Source organism: Phasianus colchicus, chromosome 19 (assembly GCF_987193195.1).
Source record: "Phasianus colchicus chromosome 19, bPhaCol1.hap1.1, whole genome shotgun sequence".
NCBI lineage: Eukaryota > Metazoa > Chordata > Aves > Galliformes > Phasianidae > Phasianus > Phasianus colchicus.
In genome coordinates, this window is record NC_143454.1 from 8,057,859 (window position 1) to 8,081,080 (window position 23,222).

At 52.3% G+C, this 23,222-nt stretch overlaps 2 protein-coding genes across 3 annotated transcripts in view; both read left to right on the forward strand.

Annotated features, from left to right (window-relative positions):
* GPR107 (G protein-coupled receptor 107) overlaps positions 1-6,571 on the forward strand; it is a 34,123-nt gene extending 27,552 nt beyond the window's left edge. For both annotated transcript variants that reach the window (XM_031601717.2, XM_031601718.2), the window contains exon 18: positions 1,450-6,571. In XM_031601717.2, coding sequence (XP_031457577.1) covers positions 1,450-1,546 — 97 coding nt within the window. In that variant the 3' untranslated portion in view covers positions 1,547-6,571. The remainder of the gene's footprint in view (positions 1-1,449) is intronic.
* A 5,739-nt stretch (positions 6,572-12,310) lies between these two features.
* Positions 12,311-23,015, forward strand: NCS1 (neuronal calcium sensor 1). The gene is made up of 8 exons (XM_031601721.2): positions 12,311-12,627; positions 19,727-19,751; positions 21,125-21,263; positions 21,386-21,464; positions 21,575-21,663; positions 21,757-21,834; positions 22,069-22,185; positions 22,629-23,015. Exons 1-7 carry the CDS (start codon positions 12,564-12,566, stop codon positions 22,165-22,167), a joined length of 573 nt encoding a protein of 190 aa, XP_031457581.1. The 5' UTR covers positions 12,311-12,563; the 3' UTR covers positions 22,168-22,185; positions 22,629-23,015.
* The last annotated feature ends 207 nt before the right edge of the window (positions 23,016-23,222 follow it).

Sequence of the window (23,222 nt, forward strand, 5' to 3'; positions counted from 1 at the left end):
GCTTCCAGGCATCCCTTGTGAATGCACTGTGCTATTGGCACTGTTACTTCCAGCATCCACAACAACCTTTGCAGAACATCTGTAGGAAAAAATACGTGCAGAATGAGAATCATACTGTGCAAAATAATGGAGCAAACGTCTGGTGTGTGTGAATAGCCTGTTTTGTGTGCTCAGAGAGAATATATGGAGTTGAAGAGCTTTTGTTGGATAGCCAGGGTAGTTCTGAGAGTAGTGGTGCTGTTCTAGCTGGATAAACAAATGAGTTTGCTTGGTATTAGAACAGTATTACATGGCTTTGTAGTTCACTGGTCAGATTGCCATGACAAATACAGACTTAAAATGGCCTGGGTTGAGAAGGACCACAATGCTCATCCAGTTTCAACCCCCTGCTGTGTGCAGGTCACCAACCAGCAGACCAGGCTGCCCAGAGCCACATCCAGCCTGGCCTTGAATGCCTGCAGGGATGGGGCATCCACAGCCTCCTTGGGCAACCTGTTCCAGAGCCTCACCACCCTCTGGGTGAAAAACTTCCTCCTAATATCTAACCTAAACCTCCCCTGTCTCAGTTTAAAACCATTCCCCCTTGTCCTATTGCTGTCCTTCACTTGGATTGGTATAACTAGAATGACCTCTCATGTTTTGTTGCTGTTCATTAAGTGGTTTTGCTATTAAAGGAGTTGGTGTGCATTAAGCTAGTAATGATTACTTGTGTCAGCATCTGTGATGTGTGAACTTGTAGAATACATTGTTCCTGTTTAAAAAACATGTCAAATGCACAAGCAAGTCTAGTGCACAGAGTTAAGGGTGTTCAGCTATATACTAGAAGTTTCCAGGCAAGCTGCTCAAGCTTTAGCATATAAACAGCTGGTGTCAGGGTAACAACCCCATACATCTTCAAATACGAGCAAATACTGTAATGCTTATTCCATTGCAGTGTCTCTAATACTTTCTCAATAGGGTATTCCCTAGCATGAGAGAAATAATTGGATGATCCTGTGGTTTCATATAAGGAAGCTTCCAAGCTGAGTGCTGTATAGATCTTTTCTATTACTAGCCCATCATCATTTCATCTGCTCCACCATAAGAAGAAGCTTTTTAACTATGGAGCTGCACTCATTCTGCTGGTACAAGTGTGCTAAATGTTTGTTTCTGATGCTACATCTAGACACCTAGTCTGAATGGGAAGCTGTGAGCCAGCCTACATTTATCTGTTCTATTTTAATGGCAGATGGGGAGTCATGAGACTCACCACCCATCAGTGGTGTGTCCAGGATGATACCTGGTCTGCAAAATGGTAGCACTAAGAAATAGAGAACATCCAGACTGGTAGATCTGGGTAGAGATATTTAGGAGAAGTGTTATTTGATATGTGCAGGAAAAGCATGGGCTGTTGGTGAAATTGATGTTACAGCTCAAGTTCTCTGCTGACATTTCTTCCTTCTCTTCCAGGGTGACAACTTCTGGAGTAATGGAGGGCATGAAGAAGGTCAAGAAAGTGGTGAATGGTTCAGCAGAGCCACGGGGAGAGTGGGAAAGCACAGCATGATGAACTGGACTAAGGCAGCACTTTCACAGAAACTTTTTTAATTTATTAATATTACTTTCAGTGGAAAGGGAGCATTTAGCACTTCCCAACACTGAAACTGCAGAGTGGGGTGTGTCAAGGGGGAGCAAAGCAGTGCAGAAATCTAACTATTCCTCTGATCATAAAAGAAAAAAAAAGACATCTCTTGGTACCTGCAAGGAGTGTGAAGCTTTCTTAGGGGTTTTGGGCAGCTTATTCTTTTTTCCCCTTTCTGGATCAGTTTGGTATTCTGAATTATTCGCAGTTGCATTCTTCAGAATGTGCAAGTCTAATGTGAAGAGAGACCTTCAGTGTGTATGTAAAAAGTATATATTTTATATAATGCGCATATATATACACACATGCTAAGTAACACGTATGCTGGGAAATGCAATGTGTCACAGGAGGTGGGGAAAAGAAGATGAGATGTAAGTATTCTTTTTATATAAACTCTCCTTTTGGCTTGGACAAAATATTGCGAAGCAAATGAGTTGAAACAACTGCAGTTATTTAAGTGGGCTATTGGATCAGGTGACTTCCTCCAGCCTTCACATCAGTTGGAACGTTGATAAGTGTCTTGTCTAATTTGTGCAGGCTTTTACTTGAATATGTCAGGTTTTCAAATGTATTGCTACGTAGGAAGCAAGCGACTGTTTTCCATTAAAAGCACTAACTTGTAGCACAATAAGTGTTAATGTAGATTCTCCACTGCTAATAGGATTCCCTTGATTCGCACCCACCTGACAAGAAATACACAAGGTGTAGGACTGTTGCCTACTTTTTAGGGATCTGCCGTGCTATCTTAAACATGGAATTTCAAGCCATGACCCAGAGTACTTTGTTCTACATTCTAATATACTTCCAAGGTTTTTCAGAAGATACTCCCTGGTACAGTGTAAGAGTACCAGAATCTCCAATGGAAATCAAACCAGCAAATGTACTGCAGCGTAAATCTCTGATTCTCCATTGTCCTGAGTTGTTCTGCCTCTCTGGATGGCTACATATACCTCCCAGTCTGTGTAGAACAGTGGCACTGCTCTTTGAGATGAGCTGAACTGGTCGGAATGGTATTGCTGTCAAAACCAGGCAATTGTAACTGCCAGTCATAAGTGGTTTTTATTTTTGTTTTCAGAAAAGGAGTAAATTATGGCTGGAATACACAAGTCTTAACTATCAACTGCAAGTCTGCAGTGTGATCTTTAGAGTCATATTACAAATGCTATGTGTGTTTCATCTCTAGAGTTCTGGTATTGCTAGAAAGGCACATTGGTGCTTGTAGCTGTAGTAGTGAGGCATTGTTAGTTTGTAGGAGGATAGAAGTGGTTCACTGGTGTAACAAGGATGAGTTCTAAGAAAAATAAATCGAGTATAACTCATTGACCCAATGAAGCCTTAATCTTCATGTAGAGCTGCTAAGATGTACCTGTTGAGCAAAGTGCTCCTGTCAGTAACAGGGATAGGCATCTTCACAGAGCTTCAGGTGTGCCAATATCTCTTAAACTCATTTGGGAATTTGCTTTTTTCTTTTTCTCTTTTGACTTGAAGGGACTGCATTTCTGGGGGCATAACTGATGGAAGGACTTCCATGACTGCTTTTTCTCATTCTTTAACTTAAGAAGAGAGCGGGATTTTTATTTTGTGGAGTTGCTGTTTTGTTTGTTGAAATGGTGAACCACTTCTTCCTTAGTCTTCAGTGTGAGTTGTAGAGCTTTTAGCCAGAAGTCTGTACCAAGACTCTTTTTCCTGACTGCAACTTCTTTTTCCTGGTCTTCATTTTATTCATTGTGGAAGTAGTAGAAATTAATCTACCTGCTTTGATACCTGGAACTGTTTTCTCTTCAGATAAAGCATAAGAATAACCCTCTTATCTTGTGCAGAGTCCTCTATTTTCCTCCTTGGCTTGTAACTACACAATAATTACAGCAGTGATGGTTTGGCTTTTGCTGTCACTGTTTTGCAAAGATACAGTTCAAGTGAAAACAGAGCCTGTGCCACAAGAAAGGCTGTTACATGATCAGTGAGCCTTCTAGACCTTCTGTATGAAAAGTTCTTTTGCATATTTCGTAGCTGAGACTTGAGAAACTGAACTAGAAACAAACAGAGGCAGCCCTAGCACATCATATGGTTAAATACCTGAAAATTGGATCCTCTCATTCTTTGCACAGTTGCTCTGTCCCTGGGGAAGGATCACTCTATATCCAGAGGGCTGCTGAGACAGACTGTGAGCCTTGTTCAGAGTTGTCTGCTGGAGTGATAGGGTCAGTTGGCACAGAGGGATGTAAGAGATGAGCATTTACTATCAGGAGTGCAATAATGCATTGTTGATGTGGACATGATGATGTCTTGGAACCTGGGTTAATGTAATTTCTGAATTAAACTGGAAATTTCTGAATGAAATTGGAAATTCTAATGGGTGTGGCATTTCACTTCCAAAATGTTGGTGGCTGTGCTGGGGTCCTGGTGTGTGCTGAGCTGGTTCAGACAGCTGGCTCTTTGTACTTCATCATCAGTGAATCACTGATAGAACAAATGCTTTTACCTTCATCTCTGGTTTCTTTTTTTTTGTTTGCTTTTTTGCTCGAGTTGCATCAAGTGTAGTTATATCCATCAACACCCTGCTTTCCTAGTCAGAGGCCAAAAAATCAGTGATGACTTTTTGTCTTGGCACAAAAGCTGATGATAGCCCTCTGAAAGTGTTCTTAGAAGAGCTGGTTCCAAGTTCAGACCCAAGCCTTAGCAGTTAGCTGTACAATCAGCTTCAGCTGGGATTCTGGCCAGCACTACAGCAGTGACTAGTCAGTCCTATTCGTTAACAAGGAAACAAAACATGGGTGAGCAAGTCAAAAAACAGTGATACATCATCTTAGTGTAGCCATTTCCAAAGTGAATTTCCACTTTTCAGTGTGGAAGTCCTCAAAGCAGGTTGAAAAAATCTGTCCCTGTAGTGTTGCATGATTAGACAGTGGCTGGGATGTTGGAGGATAGAGAGAGCATCTGCAGCTGTGCTTTGTGCACAGCATGGAGTGTGCTGTGCCACAAAGCATCACAAGGAGGGCTGCTCCCTCCCCTTTCCTCCCAGAGCAAGCCCACATCTGCATGACTTCCCATTGCTGGTGAAAAGCAGCAGCTTAGGAGCTCACTAGGCAGGATAATCACAGTGCTCACCTCTCAGATGCCAAGTGAGCCTGTCTGCTGGGAAGCTCTGCCCTTTACAGGCTGGGGAAATAGAAGAGCTGCTCATGGCTGTATAGATCATCCTGGGATAGAGCCTTACTTTCCTATCTGCCTCTTACTGAAGTGAACAGCCAAAGCAGTTGCTGAGTATACAGCAGTGTAGCTGACAGGGGCCCTGGGCAGGGACCCCTGCTGCAATTCTGAATAAATGGTTGTGAATGCATTCACACGCATTGCTGCTATGGAATACTCAGCATCCTCCACAGAGAGGAACAAGACTGGTTCACTCTTGAGTTGTAATGCAGCTTATGCCCCAGTAAATCCCTATTGATGGTGACATGCAGATGCCTCTATGCATTCCTCCTTCCTGCTCTGACTTTTAAGCAAGCTGTCTTCCATAGGAAACCTCCTTGCAGCGCAGCTGCCAGGCTCTTGCATTCTTCAGGCTTGAAAATATTTTCCTTGATGTTCATCAAGAGAAGTATTAAAAGAAAGGAAGACATAATGGGGTCATCTGGAACGTTGCTACTGTTTCCTCAAAACATAGCAGTTCTGGTTGAAGAAGCCACATGCTGTCCTATTAAGCTGCTCTTTAATGTTGTCATCTAACTCAGCGTGTCATGATCTGTACAGCACATTGTTCAGCGTTTCTCTCCAGCTGAGTGCCCTGTTCCTGGATTTCCACGCTGCCATACCCTGGGAGCACGTTGTAAAAATTTGCTGCATTGCAGTATTTTGTCTTGGAGCTTGTAGTGTGGAAGATGTATTTTTCTAAGCTAGGTGGTGGACTCTCTGTAGCATGAGTGTGCATCCACCTTGTGTTGCTAAGTACTGTAACATTCCTTCTGGACATAAAGGGGACGTGTCCTAATCACTCCAGCATGCACTGGAGTCCAATGGAAGACTCAAAATGTGTTAACACTTCTTATTCCTTATGGTACACTTCTCTTAAAGAGGAGAAATGCAGGCTGAACAGCGGCAAACAAATGGACAAGGTGTGTGTCTGTTTGAAAATTGCCCAGCTGCATTAGAAGCAAATACTGGGTATTTGTAGGTTCTGTTGAGCTCTATGAGAACTGAAGTTGCATAGCTGTTACAAAATCAGGTAAATGTGCAGGTATTGAAGGAAGCACTTGCTCCTTCAGTCTGCCTGCTTTGTCTCCTTCAGTTTGACCTGTAACAATAGCTAACAGACTACTGTTACTTTAAAGCAAATGTGTTTTATTGATTCTACCTTCTGATCTCCATTTCAATCATAAAACACTTCCCCATTTTTCACTTCTGTAAAAAGCATGGAGATGTGGTCTGCAGAGGGTGGGAGGTACAGTGATGTGTGAAACGTAACTGGGCTTAAACTGTCCCAAACCTGTGCCCTTGTAACTTCAGTACCTGGATGTTTCATGAGAGCTGAGGTGGTGCCCCCAGGGGCACTTGACCAGTGTTTCTGTGTGTTCCCTGGGGCTGACTGCTTCATCAGTTTAATTTGGTTTTTCTTGTAGCCACTGGGTATGATGCTGTTTTGGCTTATTAATCACTTTTACTTAGAGAGATGTAGAAAGCTGTGCATTTTTTTTCCCCCCTGTGTAGTTTTATGCTTGGAAATTGCAGTGATCCTGTAAGAACTCCATGTGATGTGTACTTGCAAGTGGGTGGAAACAGGGTAAGAAAAAATACTGAGATGTTACACTTGTGTAAATTGATGGAACCAGAAGAAAGTGGCTGAGGAAGAAAGGCGCTCCTTGTAGGTTGACTGGCTTAAGAACCCACTTATGTTCTGACTGCTGCAATCCTGTAGAAAGGACAATTCTAAATAAATATCTCCCTGTGGGATTTCACCTGGTGTTCTGCTCTCTGTGTAATGAAGTAGAGCCTGACCTCCATGTTATCAGCAGCACTTCCTCCTGTAGCTAGGATACCTGAGTGTGGGGCTGGGACCTGCTCTGTCAAAACAGAGGATGGGTCTAAATGGCTTTCCTTTCCCTTCAGTACCTATTAATAATTAATTCCAGATCCTCTTGTGTCATTAAGCAGCTTTAGGGCACCTTGTACAATGTAGCTCTGAATTCATTTAGTAAATGATCTCCAAAAGAGCTCAGAGACTTTACTGTACAGTAAGGTCCTCTTCCAGGGTTTTTGGTGACCTATAAATAGCCTTTTCTTCTGTTCTTGCTCAGATGCACAAATAACTTTTTTCAGTATTTTTTTAAGCTTTATTAAAAGAACAGCAAGCAGTGTTTGGAGAGAAGCAAAGTAGGTAGAAATCAGGATGGTCTGTGCAACTTGGCTTCCCTGCTGTGATGCAAATGTATAAAATAAAGATTGAATGACTAGAAAGTTGAATGCATCTTGTTTTCTGCTTCTGAATTGCTAGTAACCAAGATGACCTTTTGATTTCAGAGCCTTTTTTTCCCCATGCCTGACCTTCAATTGCAGCTGTTACCTTGCTGTGGGTACAGGGCCAAATCTCAAAACAGCTGTGTACCTGTAATGGATGGGAGAAGCTTTTTGTTCCTGGGCTGCTGCTCTCCTCAAGCAGAAGGACCTGCATTACCATTACCTTTGTGGAAGAGGGAGCTGTTTGATTTAGGCTAGAATCAGGGTACCTGGGGACTTTTCCAGTGTTCCCTGTATGAGATGTCAGTTCTACATTTTTAGTTCTACAAACTGGCTGTGCTGGCAGGGGTGAGGTCTGCAGTGTTTCAATGAAGTGCTCCTCCTAACAATCCACCACCTGCCTCAAAGCATACGCCCCTCATCGCAGAATGTACGTCTTCAAAATGTTTCTTACAGTTTATCCTATAGTTCTCAAGCTACCATGCAGGGGTAATGCCAGAAATAGATGCCAGTATTCTCTGCACTGCAAAGCCCAAACAGGCAGTTCTGCATTGCCTCAAGCCTTTGGGTGGGTGGTGTTTTACCATGGGAGTGAACTGTAAAAAGGACGTGGTTTTTGGACTAAATAGCCTGCTGTAGAGTAAAAGAAACCTTATATGATGGGGATGGCTGATTATTCCACTGGGACAGTCTATCTCATGCAGATAGTTCTTGGATGCTTGCTTTCTCCAAACTGCACATCTGCTTTATCAGTTTGTTGTACGTTTGGCCATCCAAACTCATCTCTGCTGGTTGTACTGGACCCAACATAGCTCAGCTGTAATGATAGGCAGAATGCTAGCGAAGAGGTGTGTAATGTAGAGCTGTATGGTGGAAAGGCTCACTTGAGCTTGAAACTAAGTGTGGTATATACAAAAAGAATCCTGATTTGGCTGTTCACTCAAAGTGAGCTTTGAGACAGCTCCTGGTAGTTGTAGTCAGTTGCATGCAGGGCCCATCTGGTAGACTTGTACAGGGGCAAAAATTACTAATGCTGGAGCCCCAGTGAAGCTTTCCTGATTATGTTGTGTTTATACCCAGGTTTCTAGGTATTCCTCTGACCAGAGGAGGTAAACGGTTCCACCTGCTTTAAGGATTTTCTGTTAGCATTTGAAATTCTGAGCTGCCTTGATCATTTGCTGCTCCTTGCTGCACTCCAGGCTGCCTGCTGTCAGTGCTCAAGCTCTAGCAAGGTTGTCTTCATGACTGCAAAAAATCTGCCTTCTCTTTAAATCCCATTTTTGCCTTCTTTTGCCTTCTGACTGACAGACTCTAATGAGCAGGACTGTGCTGTAGTGCCCTGTATGGTGAGTGGTCAATAAAAACAAATTGCTTTGAACAGAGAGGTAATAAAGCAGCTTGTGTTTGGCACAGCTGATCCCCGATACTGGGGTCCTCAGGTAGGAGCTGAAGACTTTCATGTGTCTTAAGAAATGCACATCATCCATTCCTTCTCTCCATTCCCATCCATGGAACTAAGTGCACTTTGGGTGACACTGCTTTCTTGTAATTGTTCTCCCATGTGGAATATTTCTGCTGGGATGGTCGAAAGTGCATAAGATCACTCCTGTCATCAAGAAGAGCTGAACAAAATAAACAGGTTTGCAGGGTGGGACTGCTGCAGTGGTGCTAAATGGTGTAGGTCAGGATTGGAATGGAGTGGGTGGCTTAGACCTCACTGCTGCTCTCTCTTGGGATGGTTGTACTGAGCTTGGCCAGAGATTTCCAGCATCCTCAGTGGCAGGAATTGTTTGCAATGGGGGTCTCCTGCACGAAGGATGAATGTAAGGTTTCTGTCCCAGCAGACTGAGCTGCTTCACCATCTGCAATTTTGAGCCATTGTTGTAGGGTGGCACAGCTCAGTGGCAATCTATCACCCTACAAATGCATCCTCTGCTCTTACAGGGGGTGTGGAAGAGCATTTGTCAGTGCCTCAGCATGCCTGAAAATGCCTCTCCCATAGAGCTACGCTGCAAAAGGAATCCTACACCTGGCCCAGCTATTAATGAAGATACTGATCTGCATCTCCTGGAAGAAGCCCAACTTTTGTGTTTAGGGATTCATGTTGTGTTGGGAGGTGTTGGTCAAACTGGTGGGACTGCAATGAATGGCTGTGGTGAGATGAGAGACGCGGGCAGTGACAGAAGATGACAAGAATTAAAGCTCTAAGCCTGTCTAAATGGTGATTAGAGAGCCGAGATGATGTGGCGCAGTACAAAATGGCTGCATGGGGAGAAACTGCAGAAACGAACTGGGAATTCATTAGCGTGGCTCAAGGGCTGTGATGCAGAGAGATGAGATGAAACGAAAGCAGAGGAGAACAAGATGTCAGGAGAAACCTTCTGCCAACGAGACTGGTTTGGCTGCAGACAATCTTCCCCCGAGAAACGGAGGAAGTTCTGTGTTCTTTCAGATAATGAACAGTGGACTGGACAAATCACTGCTAAATGTACTGTAGGGAGCAGTCCCTTATCAGCTGTGAGCTGGACTGAATGCCGGCTCGCTCTCCTTCCATTTGCTTATCTCTGTGTGAAGCATATTGCATGCGTAATTTCTGCTTTAGGGGTTCGTTTTTGTTTGACTGTTAAACCTTGCACATATATTGGGTGAGCGTGGCTGCTGGCTGGGAAGAGCAGGAACGTGCTGCGTTACGACGAAGCTGCTACCTGTGCTCCCTCATCTGTATTCTGGGTAAGTCAGGTTTTTAACTGCTGCTGCACAAACTCAGCAGAAAGACCTGCTGGCGTAAAACCTGCTGGCATTTACCGGTCCCACAGTGCCTGTGCAGTGCCGTGAATCAGAGCGGCGTTAGGGGAGGGCGCAGCACCAACCTCTCAGGGCAGTAAAATGAGAGAAATAGGTGAGAGCGGATTTGATGCGCTTGAGAGATTTTGGAGCCTCTCTGACCCCTGTGATGCTGCCGGTGGGTGCTGCAGGCTCTGCGCTGCACAAAGCTGCTGCAGCTGTGCTCTTGGTTGCCGTTGCACGGAGCCTTTCGCTTTCCATCCCGAACAAACGCGTGCTGCCTGCTCTCAAGCAGCATTTGAAGGCTGGAGGAGGCGGCTGCTGCGCTGCAGGAGGGCCGGTGTTCTCCCAGGTGCCAGCTGTGATTTGCAGCGTTCCACCGAGGATCGCCGCACCGCCTCCTGCTCGGCTTTGTCTCATCCAGCTGCTCGCTGCACGGGGACACCGAGCCCAGCTGCTGCCTCCTGCAGCCACCCTTCGGTGTTCCCACGTCGGCATCACAATGACAGCCCCGCAGGCTCCAAAGAGAACAGTCTTCAAGAGAAAAAAAAACAAAAAAAAAGCACTAGAATTGAGCAGAGAAATTACCAGCGTAGCAAACTGTACCGCTCAGCACATGGGTTGCTGTCACTCCTCCAGCCTTTGTAGGGCTGTGCCTATTTCCAGAGCTCGGCCGTGCTTTCCACGCCTGCGTTTCACTTCTTTGGGAGCAGAGCCTGCAGGCTCCGCTGCTGCGCCCGTTTACCCCATGACCTGATTTGTTTTATTTCTGCTGTGTTTTGTCTAAAATGAATTTATAACAGCGGTAGCTGGCGTGGGGAGCTGCTGGCCTTCCTGCTGCCGTGCTCGGGGTTATGAAGGCTGATTCCTGAGGGCTGTGGGGTCCCATCGGTGCTGCCCCCAGCCCCATATCTCTGGGCTCAGACCTGGCCGAGGCACTGCTGCACTGAGGGCGTTTTGCACCCGGCAGCCCAGGATAGGATGAGCACTGTTTGGTGCCTGCTGTGGCTGTTACACCAGGAAATTGAACTCATTCTGCTGGAATTTTTTTCACCCTCCCTCTCAAAGCAGCAGCTGTTTGGGGGTTGGCTGTGCCAGTTCAACCACGGCCACGCTGCTGCCTCTGCTTTCCTTTGGCTTTTCTTCTGCCTGACTCAGGATCGTTAAGCATTAACCTTAAAATAGCCACTCTTTTTGCGGTTGATATCATTAATCTCGTGTGTGTGCGTTCCTCCCCCTTGCTTTCAGCTCTCCCTGCTGCTGCCCTGTTCCTGGGGCACAAGGAAGCTCTCAGCAAAGCCCAAAGAGAACAGAGTGCTCTGTCTCAGCCCTGCACAGCTCTGCCCACCCGCAGCTCCTGCTGTGTTGGTTTTGGGGCTGCGTTCTGCTGCCTCCCAGCAACTGCCACCGGTGCTGTTATTTAAGCAATGGCAAGGTTCAAGCTAATAATTAGAGAAAGTGGATGGCTTGCACAGTTTCCGATTACTTTTCTCCTCTCCTCGGTGAGATCTGAGCTCTCTATTCAGTTCTCTCCGTGGTGGAGGCAGGGGAGAGTTTTAAATAGAATTCAATCCCTTTCACATCACTTTTGCGGCTGCAGAGCTCGTGCTGAAATGCCCGATCTGTGCGGGGCGGGTTGGGACCGTGGGTTGTTCTGTTGCTCCGGGCCGTGCCACGCTCTGCACGCACTCAGCACAGCCCTGCTGCAACACGGTCACAGCTCGGCGCACGCAGCCGAAAGGAGAGCATTGCAAAGATGGGCGTTTTGCTGGAAGGAAGGGGATGCACGGGGCCTTTTGCTGCAGCTTTGGCCACCGAGCAAACGACGCTGTGGCCTGCGGGTGGGTGGCAGGAGGGTCTTTGTCCCAAAAAGCCACCCGGGCGCCGCGCTGCCTGCAGCCCTGCAGACAGGTTTTGCCGTATCCAAGCACAGATCTGTGGTTCGTTCCTCCTGGCTGTTGCTACAGGAGCCCAGCGTGCCCGGGCAGCTCCTGCGGGGCCTGCGTTGCAACACGGGCGGGAAGGGAGCCGCGTTTATCGCGTGCATCAGCGCGGCTCACGGCAGTGCGTGCGCGCACGGGGAGCTGCGGCGGGGGCATCCAACCCTGCCTGGTTTTGAGGTGGGGAAAACGGCTCGGCTTTTTGTGCCGCGGCCCCGCCGCCGGCTGGGCGCACGGGAGGGATGGGGCTCGGGCTGCATCCCGCGTTGCGCGATGAATGAAGGCAGGATCGTAGCGGGGATCCCGGCGTGAGAGCGGGCAGCCGGCACCGGGGGGGCCCTTCTGCATCCGGGTGCGTCCCCCCGAGGTCACTCCCACCCCGCACCCCCCTCCGCGCTCACACCGCCGCCTCTCTCCCTCCGCATCCTCCGGCCCTGGGCGAGCATCCCCCCTCCCACCGCCGCCCTACAAGAGCCCGCTCCCTCCCCCCTCCCTCCCATTGAGCTCCGGCGGCGTCGGGCCGAGCGTTACGGGCCCCCCCCCCCGCACCCCAACCCGCGGAGGGCGGGGAGGGAGCGCGGAGGGAGCGCGGAGAGGGGCGGGAGCGGCCGCGCGGAGGCGCAGAGCGGCCCCGCAGCTCCGCAGCCCCGAAGCCCGGCAACAAAGAGCGCAGCGCTCCGCTCCTCCCCGGGATGTAGGGCCCTCCGTGCCCCGCTCCCGGCCCCGCAGCCCTCCATGCCCCCGCGCTGAGCCCGTTCCGCATCGCCATGGGGAAATCCAACAGCAAGTTGAAGCCTGAAGTTGTGGAGGAGCTGACCAGGAAAACGTACTGTGAGTGCATAGCGGGGCCTGACCGCGGTGTGAAGGGGAAGGGGGGGAGGGCAGCGCGGCTCTGGATGTGGGGTTGGAGGGGTGGGTAGGGGGGGAGCGGCGGTTGCGACCCGCGGATGCTCGCGGGGTTGCGGGTACCGCGGCGGGGCCGGCCCCTCCCGCAGCGCGCAGGCTCAGCCCCGGCTTTGTTGCGAGAATTCCTCGCTGAGCCGGGAAGGAGGAGGGAGAAAACATGGAGAGGGACAGGCGGGCGGGCAGGGCAGCGCGGGGCTCTCCCGCAAACGCTGCGCTCCGCGGCCTATTGCTCAGCATCCGCCACCGGGACCGCATCCTGCTCCCCGCCGGCTGCCGCGTTGCCCCGAACCTCCCGGCCCCGCTCCGCAGCCCCGCACGCTCCGACCCCCCCCGGGCGGCGCTGCCCCCGCGGCTCCCGAACTTCGGTGCGTTTCTCGGCGGTTCCTTTGTCGTTTCGCTCCGAGCCCCGCGCTACGGGTGTCAGCTTTAACGTCCTGCTCCCGAGCCCGCGCCTGTCCCCTCGGATCCCCTTTATAACCTCACTCGCGGCCGATGCCCGAGCCATCCGCTTTGAGCAAAACCGCCTTTATTTTGTTCCGTTCTGAAGGACGTACCGACGAAACAAAGGCTCCGGTGCTCCGAATTCCCCTCCCCGCTCACCCCCCTTTAGCTTTAAGCGGAAAACCGGCTCCGTGCCCCGCCAGACCTGCGAGCGTTCCCGCTGTCATTGCTGCAGTCCCACGGCAGCGCTTACCCAAAAAGGCAATAGATGAGGATGCAGCGAGTTCTCCCATACGGAGAGGAGGCATCGCTGGTGCATTGCACACCCCCGCGCGGGGCTGCTCCTGTCAGTGTGCCGAGGGAGGGGGGCAGGGTGGGGGCACAGCTCGGCTCTGAGAGCAGCGGTGCTGCACCGGGCATTTTGCAGCGCTCCGTGCTCGGTTCCGTGCTGGGAAGGTGCTGCCCCGTAGGGCAGCACAAGGGCTGCAGGTCCTGCTGGAACCCGTTGTGGTGAATGCTGGATGAGGTCGGCACAGGGTTGTGGCCTTGTGGCTCCATTCCCAACTTTCTGCACCTCCTGGATGTCCTCCCCCTTCCCACACACCTCCCCAGAAGCCACCTGTCCTCATAGAATGGCCTGGGTTGAAAAGAACCACAATGATTATCTGGTTTCAACCCCCCTGCTGTGCATAGGTTTGCCAACCACCAGACCAGGCTGCCCAGAAGTAGCCTGTGAAGCCTCCTCTGAGGTGCACTGCACGTGTCCCCGAGCAGGACAGCACATGGCTGTGCTTCACACAGCATCCCAACACCCCCCAGCAGTGCATGGTGCCCATAGGCTGCAGCCATCCCTAATGCCAGGCTCAGTTTGTTGAGCTCATTCCGCTGCTCGTGTCTGAACAGAATCACTTTTGCCGAGTGCTTCTTCGCCTGGACAGGTGTTGGCAGGGAGCTGATGGTGGGGAAATGCTTTTGTCCCAGGGATGTGCCCATGATGTTGAGAGCTGTGGCTGCAGTACGGTCAGGATTTCTCCCCTAGTGGGATTTCCTTCTGTTGCATCATTTTCTGTTTACCTGAGCTGTGCTGAGCCATCTCCAGGTGCCCATATCCCAGTGCTATGGGGGGAACCAGAGAGGGCTCAGCCCTCCTGGCAGCCCAAGTCCCATCCATGGGAGGAGCCAGCGTCGAATAATAATGAATAATAAATTATGTAATTCTTTGTGCATTCACAGAGCCTTTCATCCAAAAGATATTGAAGTGCTTTGTCGTCATGGCGGTGGCTCTCAGTGCTGCACTGTGTCCCAGGAGGTGTTGGTGGGGCTCCAGGAGCCACTGTCCTGGCAGGGATCATAGAATCATGGAATCATAGAATGGCCTGGGTTGAAAAGAACCACAATGATCATCTGGTTTCAACCCCCCTGCTATGTGCAGGGTCACCAACCATCAGACCAGGCTGCCCAGAGCCACATCCAGCCTGGCCTTGAATGCCTCCAGGGATGGGGCATCCAGGGATGTGGGGGTGTGGTTGGTCTGCTCACAGCAGGGGGGTTAGGAGCGGGATTTGGAAATGCAGGGAATTGAAATTGTGGGGCCGAGGTCAAAAGGTTCTGCTGTGAAGGTCTTGGGATGCAGGGTAAGTCATGTCCAAGTCTTGAATGCAAGTGGATGAGAGATGATAGCCTTAAGTTGTGGCAGTGAAGGTTCAGGCTGGATGTTGGGAAACATTTCTTCTCTGAGAGAGAGCAGTGCTGCACTGGCACAGCTGCCAGGGAGTGATGGGGTCACCATCCTGGAGGTGTTCCATACCCATGGAGATGTGGCACTGAGGGATGGTGGGATGGGTTGGGGTTGGACTGAGTGATCTTAGAGGTCTTCCCCAACCTTAATGTTTCTCTGGTGCAAAGCACTTGTGTGCAATTGTGGATGCTGCCATGGGGTTGCAGCAGCACTTGTGTCCCAGGGACCCTCACCCCAGTCGTGTCCACTCACTGCTCTCTCTTCAGTGGACTTTCAACTCACTCCTGCATCGTCACTTTCTGCTCTTCTACAACGAGCCACAGAATTGGCTCTGCTGCGTGCCAGTAATGCCTTGAATTAATGGGCATTAGATTCAGAGCAACCTACAAACAGATCGATTTGGAGTTACGAGGTGTGCAGCGGCTGGCTGAATTCTGTGGGAAAAGAGTGAAAAATCCTCCAATTTTCAGGCATAGCTCCTCACTGCCCGTGTCCTGGCTCTGCCCTGCCAAGTGTTGGGGTGTCAGCCCCATCCTCAGCCCCGTGTCCATGGGGGGACCGTGGCTGGTGGCACCTCATCCCCTCTGCAGTGGCGTTGGGAGCATCACATTTCACAGATCCCCCGACACGTTAATGGATTTACTTAACCACTGCGCTGACCTTTGCTGCTGCTGTTATAATTAAGGCTGTGAAACAAGAGGCTGCGACAGCATCAAAGGAAGCGGCTGCTCCGGGGAGGGATGCTTTGCGCTCCTTCTGTTCTCAGGGCGATGCTCGTGTGCTCATGTTGTGCCTCCCTGCCTTCCTCAGAGCCAGAGGTGCAGCCCGTATCCCACACAGCCCCCCAGGCAGCCCCCCGTGGCTCCTCAGTGCGTGGTGCTGTGGGCTCCCTGCGCTGGGGATGGAGCTGACAGGAGCACCATTCATTCATCCCCATACACGACGACCATCCTCAGCCCTTCCTCTGCTGCTTTTGCCCCGAACCCAATTTCCAAAGCTTTACATCAGCCCCTTAAATATTTCATAGGGTCTAAAAAGGATTTGAACTGCGTGTTGGTTTTCCCATCCTCGCCATGGCCCTGCTCAGCCTGCAGCCAGCAGAGCCCAATGGCAGCTGCTGTGAGCAGTGCCAGGCACACACAGTTCCCTCTGCACTTCCCACCTCGGCAGTAGCAAATGGTGCTGATGACAGCACTGTGCCCCCAATGTCCCCTAGCATCCCAGTGCCTGCAGTGTGCATCCAAGGGGAGAGGAGCAGCCTGGCCCCAGAGCTGCCAGGGCTTGGGATGGGGATGTCTCTGGGTGGCCTTTGGCTGTGGGATGTGGTGGTGCACCTTCTGATATGTGTCAACCCTTTGGCTCTGGGGTGCTGTGGGATGGGCACCCACTGGGACTGGTGCTGCTGGGGTGAGTGGGGTGGAAATAGGGGTACACAGGATTTGGATTGGCAGAAGCCCCTCCTTCTGGGACAGCCATGGATGTGTTCATGGGGGTAGCTGCTCCATGGGGACCCGCAGCCACTTTCCCTGCACCACAGTGGAGAAAGTTTCCAGAGCAGCCTGATCCTTGGGCCGAGCCTGAGCCCAGGGGGCAGCAAGACAGCGAGCTCTGCAATGTGTAACCAGGCCATTGGTTACATATTTAATCCAGAATTGTAATGAACACGAGCCATCAGGGCCGAGCAACCCACATTTCAAAGCGCTGACGTGGGGCAGATGGAAGGACTGCCGTCACCAAATGGAGCTCTGCAAAGTCCCCAGGCACGAGCCTACAGGCCTGGTGATGATCCCATAGCCCCATCTGTAGGGCTTGGGGCTGTGCTTGGGCTGGGGGGGGGGCTCTGCTGTGACCCCCCTGGTTCCATGCCCGGCAGGAAATGCAGATCTGGGCACGGGGAGAGATCCCCACTGGTGCCACTGCCTGCTCCGTCACCGATGTGCACGAACACGGCAATGATGTTGGGAGTGGAGCTCATAACAGATTTATCCTCAAACAATTCCTAACGACGTGTTTCACCACGGCGAGGGGTGGAGCGTTGGGCACAAATTGCAGGGTGTGCTGCAGCTCCGGATTGCTGTGCGCATCAGAGCCCAATGCGTTCATGCATGAGCGCCCCGCGGAGATCCGCATCAGCACCCGATGGGTTCACGCATGAGAGCCCAATTAGCACACACGGCAGTGCGCAATTAATGCACGTCCGAGCGCCCGGTTGTGTTCTGCCCACTGGGCTCATTTATGGTTACTGCTGCCTCTGGTTCCCATTCGTTTCCACATGAGCACCTGAGCCGCTCACCTGAGCGCCCGATTGGTGTGTTTGCAAGAGTGTGATCTGCTAATTACACTCATTTACTCCTTGAGGATCAATAAGGCCGTGCATGAGCGCCCAATAAATGCACGAGCACCGATAGCATCACGCAGGAGCACCCATGGAGTCGGTGCGGCCTCAGCAGCTTTGTGCACAAGTGCCCCATGCCCCACGTGCAGCCCGTCCCCCAGTTGGCTTTTGCACAGGTGCCCATCCAGCACAGTTACTGCCGGTGTGAGAGCCCCATCATGTGTGTGCAGCTGCCACTTTGCTCACACGTGCACGTGTGCTGCATGCATGCTCAGCGTGCAAAGCTGGGTGCTGCGCTGAGCATCCAGCGGAGGTGAAGGCAGCTTGTTGGTCATCTGGAAGCTGAGTGCTGCCTGTGGCTGGAAATAATTAACTCTGCTTTCCTGCTCTGGCAGCAGTGACTCTCCACAGTAGGGGAGAGAAGGGGTCTGTAAGGTGTTGGGGTTTGGATCGCTGCACTTCTCTTGCATCCCTGCAGTGCTCCATCCCCATTCCTCCCATGGTCCCACTGCATGGATATGGAGTGTCCCCTCGCAGCCCTGCCATCACCAATTAATGGCTGGAGCAATGATTAACCAGAGCTGTTCTTGCTGCAGCAGCAGCTGGGTGGTGGGAAGAGAGGGGGCACACAGAGGGTGGGTGGTGACAGTGCTGTCAGCCCCTGTGTGCCATGGGGAGGAGCGGGCAGAGGGGAGGAGGGTTCTGCAGGGTGGGAGGCAGGGCTGGGGGCTGCAGTGGGTGCTGAGATGGGATGGAGCCATCAATGGGAGCTGAGATGGGTCGGAGCCATTGGGTATGGAGGTGGGATGGGATGATGGATGTGGAGATGGGATGGAGTTGTGAGCACCACGAAGGGGCAGCAGCACTGAAGCTGCCATACAGCACTGTGCCTCCAGGAGCGTGGCTGCAGCACTGGGGCAGTGCCTCTCCCAGCATTACGGCTCATCACAAATACCAGCAGTGAGCCTTTACTTGGTGCCTTTCATCCCACAGCATCCCGGGGCACACTGCATCCATTAAGACTCTGCTTCATGTGCTGTTTTTCGGTGCTCCATGGGGAGCACCACCCTGGGGCTGTGCTCTGGGTGCTGCACAGCGGGTTGCTGCTCCACTGGGATGCGCTGCGGGTAATCCCTCGTCCTTGAGCGCTCGGGGTCAAGCCTGCCCGTGCTGGATGGCTGCAAATTGATTTGCATCAGCTCAGCATCGCGCCGAGATCGATGCCGGCGGGAGGGAATGAATGCAGCAGTCGGCATGCAGACACTGCGTGTGCTGGGCTGCATGCAGGGAGCTGCTCAGCACCCCGACGTGCTGAGGATGGAGTGCCCAGACTGGGAGCACGGCGTGTCCCCACACTGCACAGCCGTAGATCCCACAGCAAGGATGCTGGTTGCGTTCTCCATCAGGGCCATGCAGAGCATTACACCCAGCGGGGTGCCCGGCTCTGTCGCTGCAGGTGTAAAGCTCAGAGCGAGGGGGTCCCACCCTGCAGGATGCTGAAGGCTCCCCGTTGGTGCCTGCAGGCAGTGCCCTGGGCTGGTTGTGCCCTGTGTGTGCCAGGGAGCCGACTCCGTGCGTGTCGTTAGCAGCGTTTCTCCTGTACTAAAAAAAGCACAGATTTAATTGTTTCCTGCTGGAGTTGAAAGGCAGCTCCCAGCACTGAAATAGCGCAGAGGGGGAAGCACAGCCGAGAGCTGCACCGGGTCCTCCTCCTCCTCCCCCTGCTGCCTGCAACAGCACCTGGCAGGCCGGTACCTGTGATCCCCTCCGTGACCCCCAAAATGTCCCCATAATCCATCTCGTGGCACAGCCACAGCCCCCCATGTCCCCAACCTGCTGCTGAGCATCCCCACACCCTTCTTGTGCTGCCCACACAGCCCCCATCCGACCCACTGCTGTGACACTGCAGCCCCCCCCCCTCCCTTCTCCAGACCCCCTGCAGCCCCCCAGCCGCTCTGTGCCTTTTGCCAGGCGCGCTGCAAATCTCTCTGATGGAAACCCGCTTTCTTTTATTTGCCTTCCGAGGTAATTGGCATCTCTTGGTGTGCTGGGCTCTCTATTTTTATCAGCTGTTTGCACATTGACACATCCCCGCTCCGCCTCGTTATCCCGGCGCGTTTCAGCCCTCTTGCTTTTCTATTATTACTATTTGGATGCACGAGGCGAGGGAATGACAGTCGGGGTGCTGGCAGCAGGTTCCCTGCTCACGTGCTCCCACGGGGGTTATGATGGGATGCTCCGTGCCCACGCTGTGCCGCAGCCAGGCCCACATCTCACTCCATCCCACGTGCTCAGCACGGTTTGGGCAGTGGCAGGACAACGGCCCCTTCGCCCACGGCATCCCAGCAGGCAGGGGGAGAAGCCCAGGAAGGTGCTTGCAGGCCTGGAGCTCACTTCTGGGGTGAGCAGAGCATCGCTCAGCATTGCGAAAGCACTCAATTCCTATTTTTATTTATTTTGACCTCTTTTTTTCTTTTTTTTTTTTTCTTGTTTCTTTTCTTTCCTTGCAGTTACAGAGAAGGAGGTGCAGCAGTGGTGAGTAGCAGCGTGGCGGTGAGATGCTGGGGGTGCTGGGGGACCCAGTGCAGGGGCAGGCAGACCTTGGGGCGCATGCAGTTCATAGGGGAGGACAGCAGCACATAAGGATTTTGTCTCCTCACACTGCTGTGGCTCTGTGCAGTGGTGGCTCTCTGCCTTTCCTCCTGCTTAGCTCCCCATGGGGATGCTGGGGCTCTCTGGTGTGTACCCCAGTGCAGCTCTGAGTGGGGACAGAGTCTCATGGGCAGAGACACCAGGGGCACGGAGGCAGGGACGCCTCGCGGCAGCGTGCTCTCACCCCATCCCCTCCAGCTGCCAAACGTGCCACCCTAAAAAAGCCACCATTTCCCTTTCATCTCCCTATCAATCCAGTCAAGGTTTTCTTTCTTTATCGCTTTCTCTCATCCTTCTCCCCCCTCCTGATGAGTCATAGCTGCAGCAGCACGAAGATGTCACCGGCACTTCACTTTCCCACCTCGCCACCCCCTTCCCCTCCTCCCCCAGCCCTCGGCCCGCTGACAGATCTGGGTGAGGGGTTGTGTAATGCTGCTGCACACAGCGGGGTCCCAGCAAGGTCCACGCGCTGTCCTCAGACTCGCCGAGCTGCCTGACCCCTTCCCTGCACTCTGTCAGCGTTGGAGGTGTTGCACCTCCTTGTGGCAATGCTTTGTGCTTCTGTCTTTGGCCGTGCTGTCCCAGGAGGTGTAGAAGCCCTGCTACATCCCTACGAGGAGTTTTCAGATGTGCTCATGCACAAAAGCCCCTGTGCTGCCTCAGCTTACCTGGCTGCAAAGCTGACATCCCAGGGCACTGTGATTACTTTGCTGAAGCACATGAGCATGGAACATCAGGCTGTGCTGGCTGGGAGTTGCTGTGCTGGGCTCTCATTCCTGTCCCCATCAAAATCCTCATCCTCATCCCTGTCTCCGTCCCCATCTCATCCTCATCTGCATTCTCAACCTTATCCTCACCCTCAATATCATCCCCATCCCCTTATGCCATCATCATACCCATCCCCATCCTCATCCTCATCCCCAATACCATCCCCATCCCCTTTCCCATCCTTCTGCCCATCTCTATCCCATCCCCATCCTCATTCCCATTTCCATCCCACTCCCATCTCTGTTCCCATCCTCATCCCCATCCTTAACCTCATTGTCATCCTCATCCCCATCACCATTCCCATCCCTTTTCCCATCCTCATGCCCATCCCCATCCCACCCCTGTCCCCATTCCCCTGGCCAATGCTCAACATGGACGTGGCCATGGCATGGTGCTGGGGTTGGCCACCACTTGGTGTCACTGGTGCCACTTAGTGCCCACCAGGTCCTAATATTGATGGAACCCTAACCCTAATGTTCCTTCCCCAGGTACAAGGGCTTTATCAAGGACTGCCCCAGTGGGCAGCTCGATGCTGCCGGCTTCCAGAAGATCTACAAGCAGTTCTTCCCCTTTGGTGACCCAACCAAATTCGCCACCTTCGTGTTCAACGTCTTTGATGAGAACAAGGCAAGTCAGCACGCTGCAGGCTGGGTGCATGGCCATAGGGCTGTGGTGGGGCACGGTGGGTGCACTGATGCCCCGTGTGTCCCATTCACTCCCGGTTTCTCTCACTCCTCTGTTCCCCCCAGGATGGGAGGATTGAGTTCTCAGAGTTCATCCAGGCGCTGTCTGTCACCTCCCGAGGGACGCTGGATGAGAAGCTGAGGTGTAAGTGTTGCACTCTGCTTTGGGGTGGCTGTGGGGTGTGTGGGGCACGGTGACCATCTGGTTGTGGCCATGGGGTCGGAGCCCCAACGTCTCCACGTGGCTCTTGGCAGGGGCGTTTAAGCTGTACGATTTGGACAACGACGGCTACATCACGAGGAACGAGATGCTGGACATTGTGGATGCCATCTATCAGATGGTGGTAAGCTCTGGGGGTGGGACGGAGTGCAAATCCCCCACTTGGGGACATCGTCCCCATGTCCACCCGTGACTGTGTGCCATCCTGCTGCCGTAGGGAAACACTGTGGAGCTTCCCGAGGAGGAAAACACACCAGAGAAGAGGGTGGATCGGATTTTTGCCATGATGGACAAGGTGAGGGCGGTGTGGTCATATGGGAGTTGTTTTCCTAGGGGTTGGGGGGCAGTTCTGGCTCCTCACTGCATCTCTGCTCCTTCCCCTCCACCACCCATCGGGGATCTCAGTTCCACACTACAGCCCCAGGGATGCCCCAGGCACTCAGTGCCCTGCTGTTGTGTGCGTGGGGGGCTGCGTGGGGCTGCGTAGGGCATTGGGTCTGTGTCTCAACACCACTGCCATGTTTTGCAGAATGCAGATGGGAAGCTGACGCTGCAGGAGTTTCAGGAGGGCTCCAAGGCCGACCCCTCCATCGTGCAAGCCCTCTCCCTCTACGATGGGCTCGTATAGTCCCAGGGCCGAGCGGCGGTGAGTCCTGTAGGGGGGGGTCTGGTGTGCCCATCCCACTCACCCAGTGCTATCCCCACCTTGGTTTTCCCTCTGTGCTGAGCATCAGAGCATGGGCAGTCCCCCAGGGGAGCGGGGAGGGGATGAGTCCCCCCATCCCCATGGGTTTTTCCCGGTGCGTCCCCATCCCACAGCACATCCCCAGGCTCTGCAGTGCCATAAAACAATAAAAGCTGCCAGGTGGCAGCAGGGCCTGCGGCACCGTGCTGCAGGAACTGCAGAGCAGGCATGGAGGCAGCTGGCGATACGGGGCATGGGGATGCTCCAGGGTGACACGATGTTAAATGTTCCCTTTATGTTCTAGCTCGTTGTCATGCACCCTGCAGCCGGCAGCACGGGGGGGCTGTGGCCCACCCTTATGCGAGTCCTCACATGGATTTCCTTTCTCCTTTCCTCTCCCACAGCTTATGGGGAAGATGCTCTCCGTGCCATCCGACCACGCAGCGATGCTTGCCTGCCCCTCTCTGGCCCTCCTCCATGTCCCACGAGCCAAGGATGCAGCGCAGCGCCAGCTCACGCCCCTCTCTGCGCTCCGAACCAACGCCGGTGCCATTTGCCAACTTCTGCTTTTTTCCAACAAAAAACAAAAACCACCCAAAAAAGACCACGGTTTGAGCGGCAGCAAACACCCAAAACTTGGGGGCTGAGGGAATGGCACCGAAGGCAGAGCCCCCCCTGGCCCTGAGCCCCTCTGCTCCTCATTCCTACAGTCTGGGGGTCGGACTGCGGATGCGCCTCTCCGGGATGCAGTTGGGGATGGAGCCCACAGGGGCTATAGGGATATATATATATATATATATATTATTATTATTATTATTATTATTATTATTATTATTATTATTATTATTATTATTATTATTTTGGTGAGTCAGTATTGTGCTTTTTTTTTTTTTTTTTTTTTTTTTGGTCCATTCGGTGGAAAGAAGCGAGGCTTTTTTTTACACATCTGCCGACGACGGATACCTTTATTTATTTGTTGTAACCATTGCTGCCGTTTT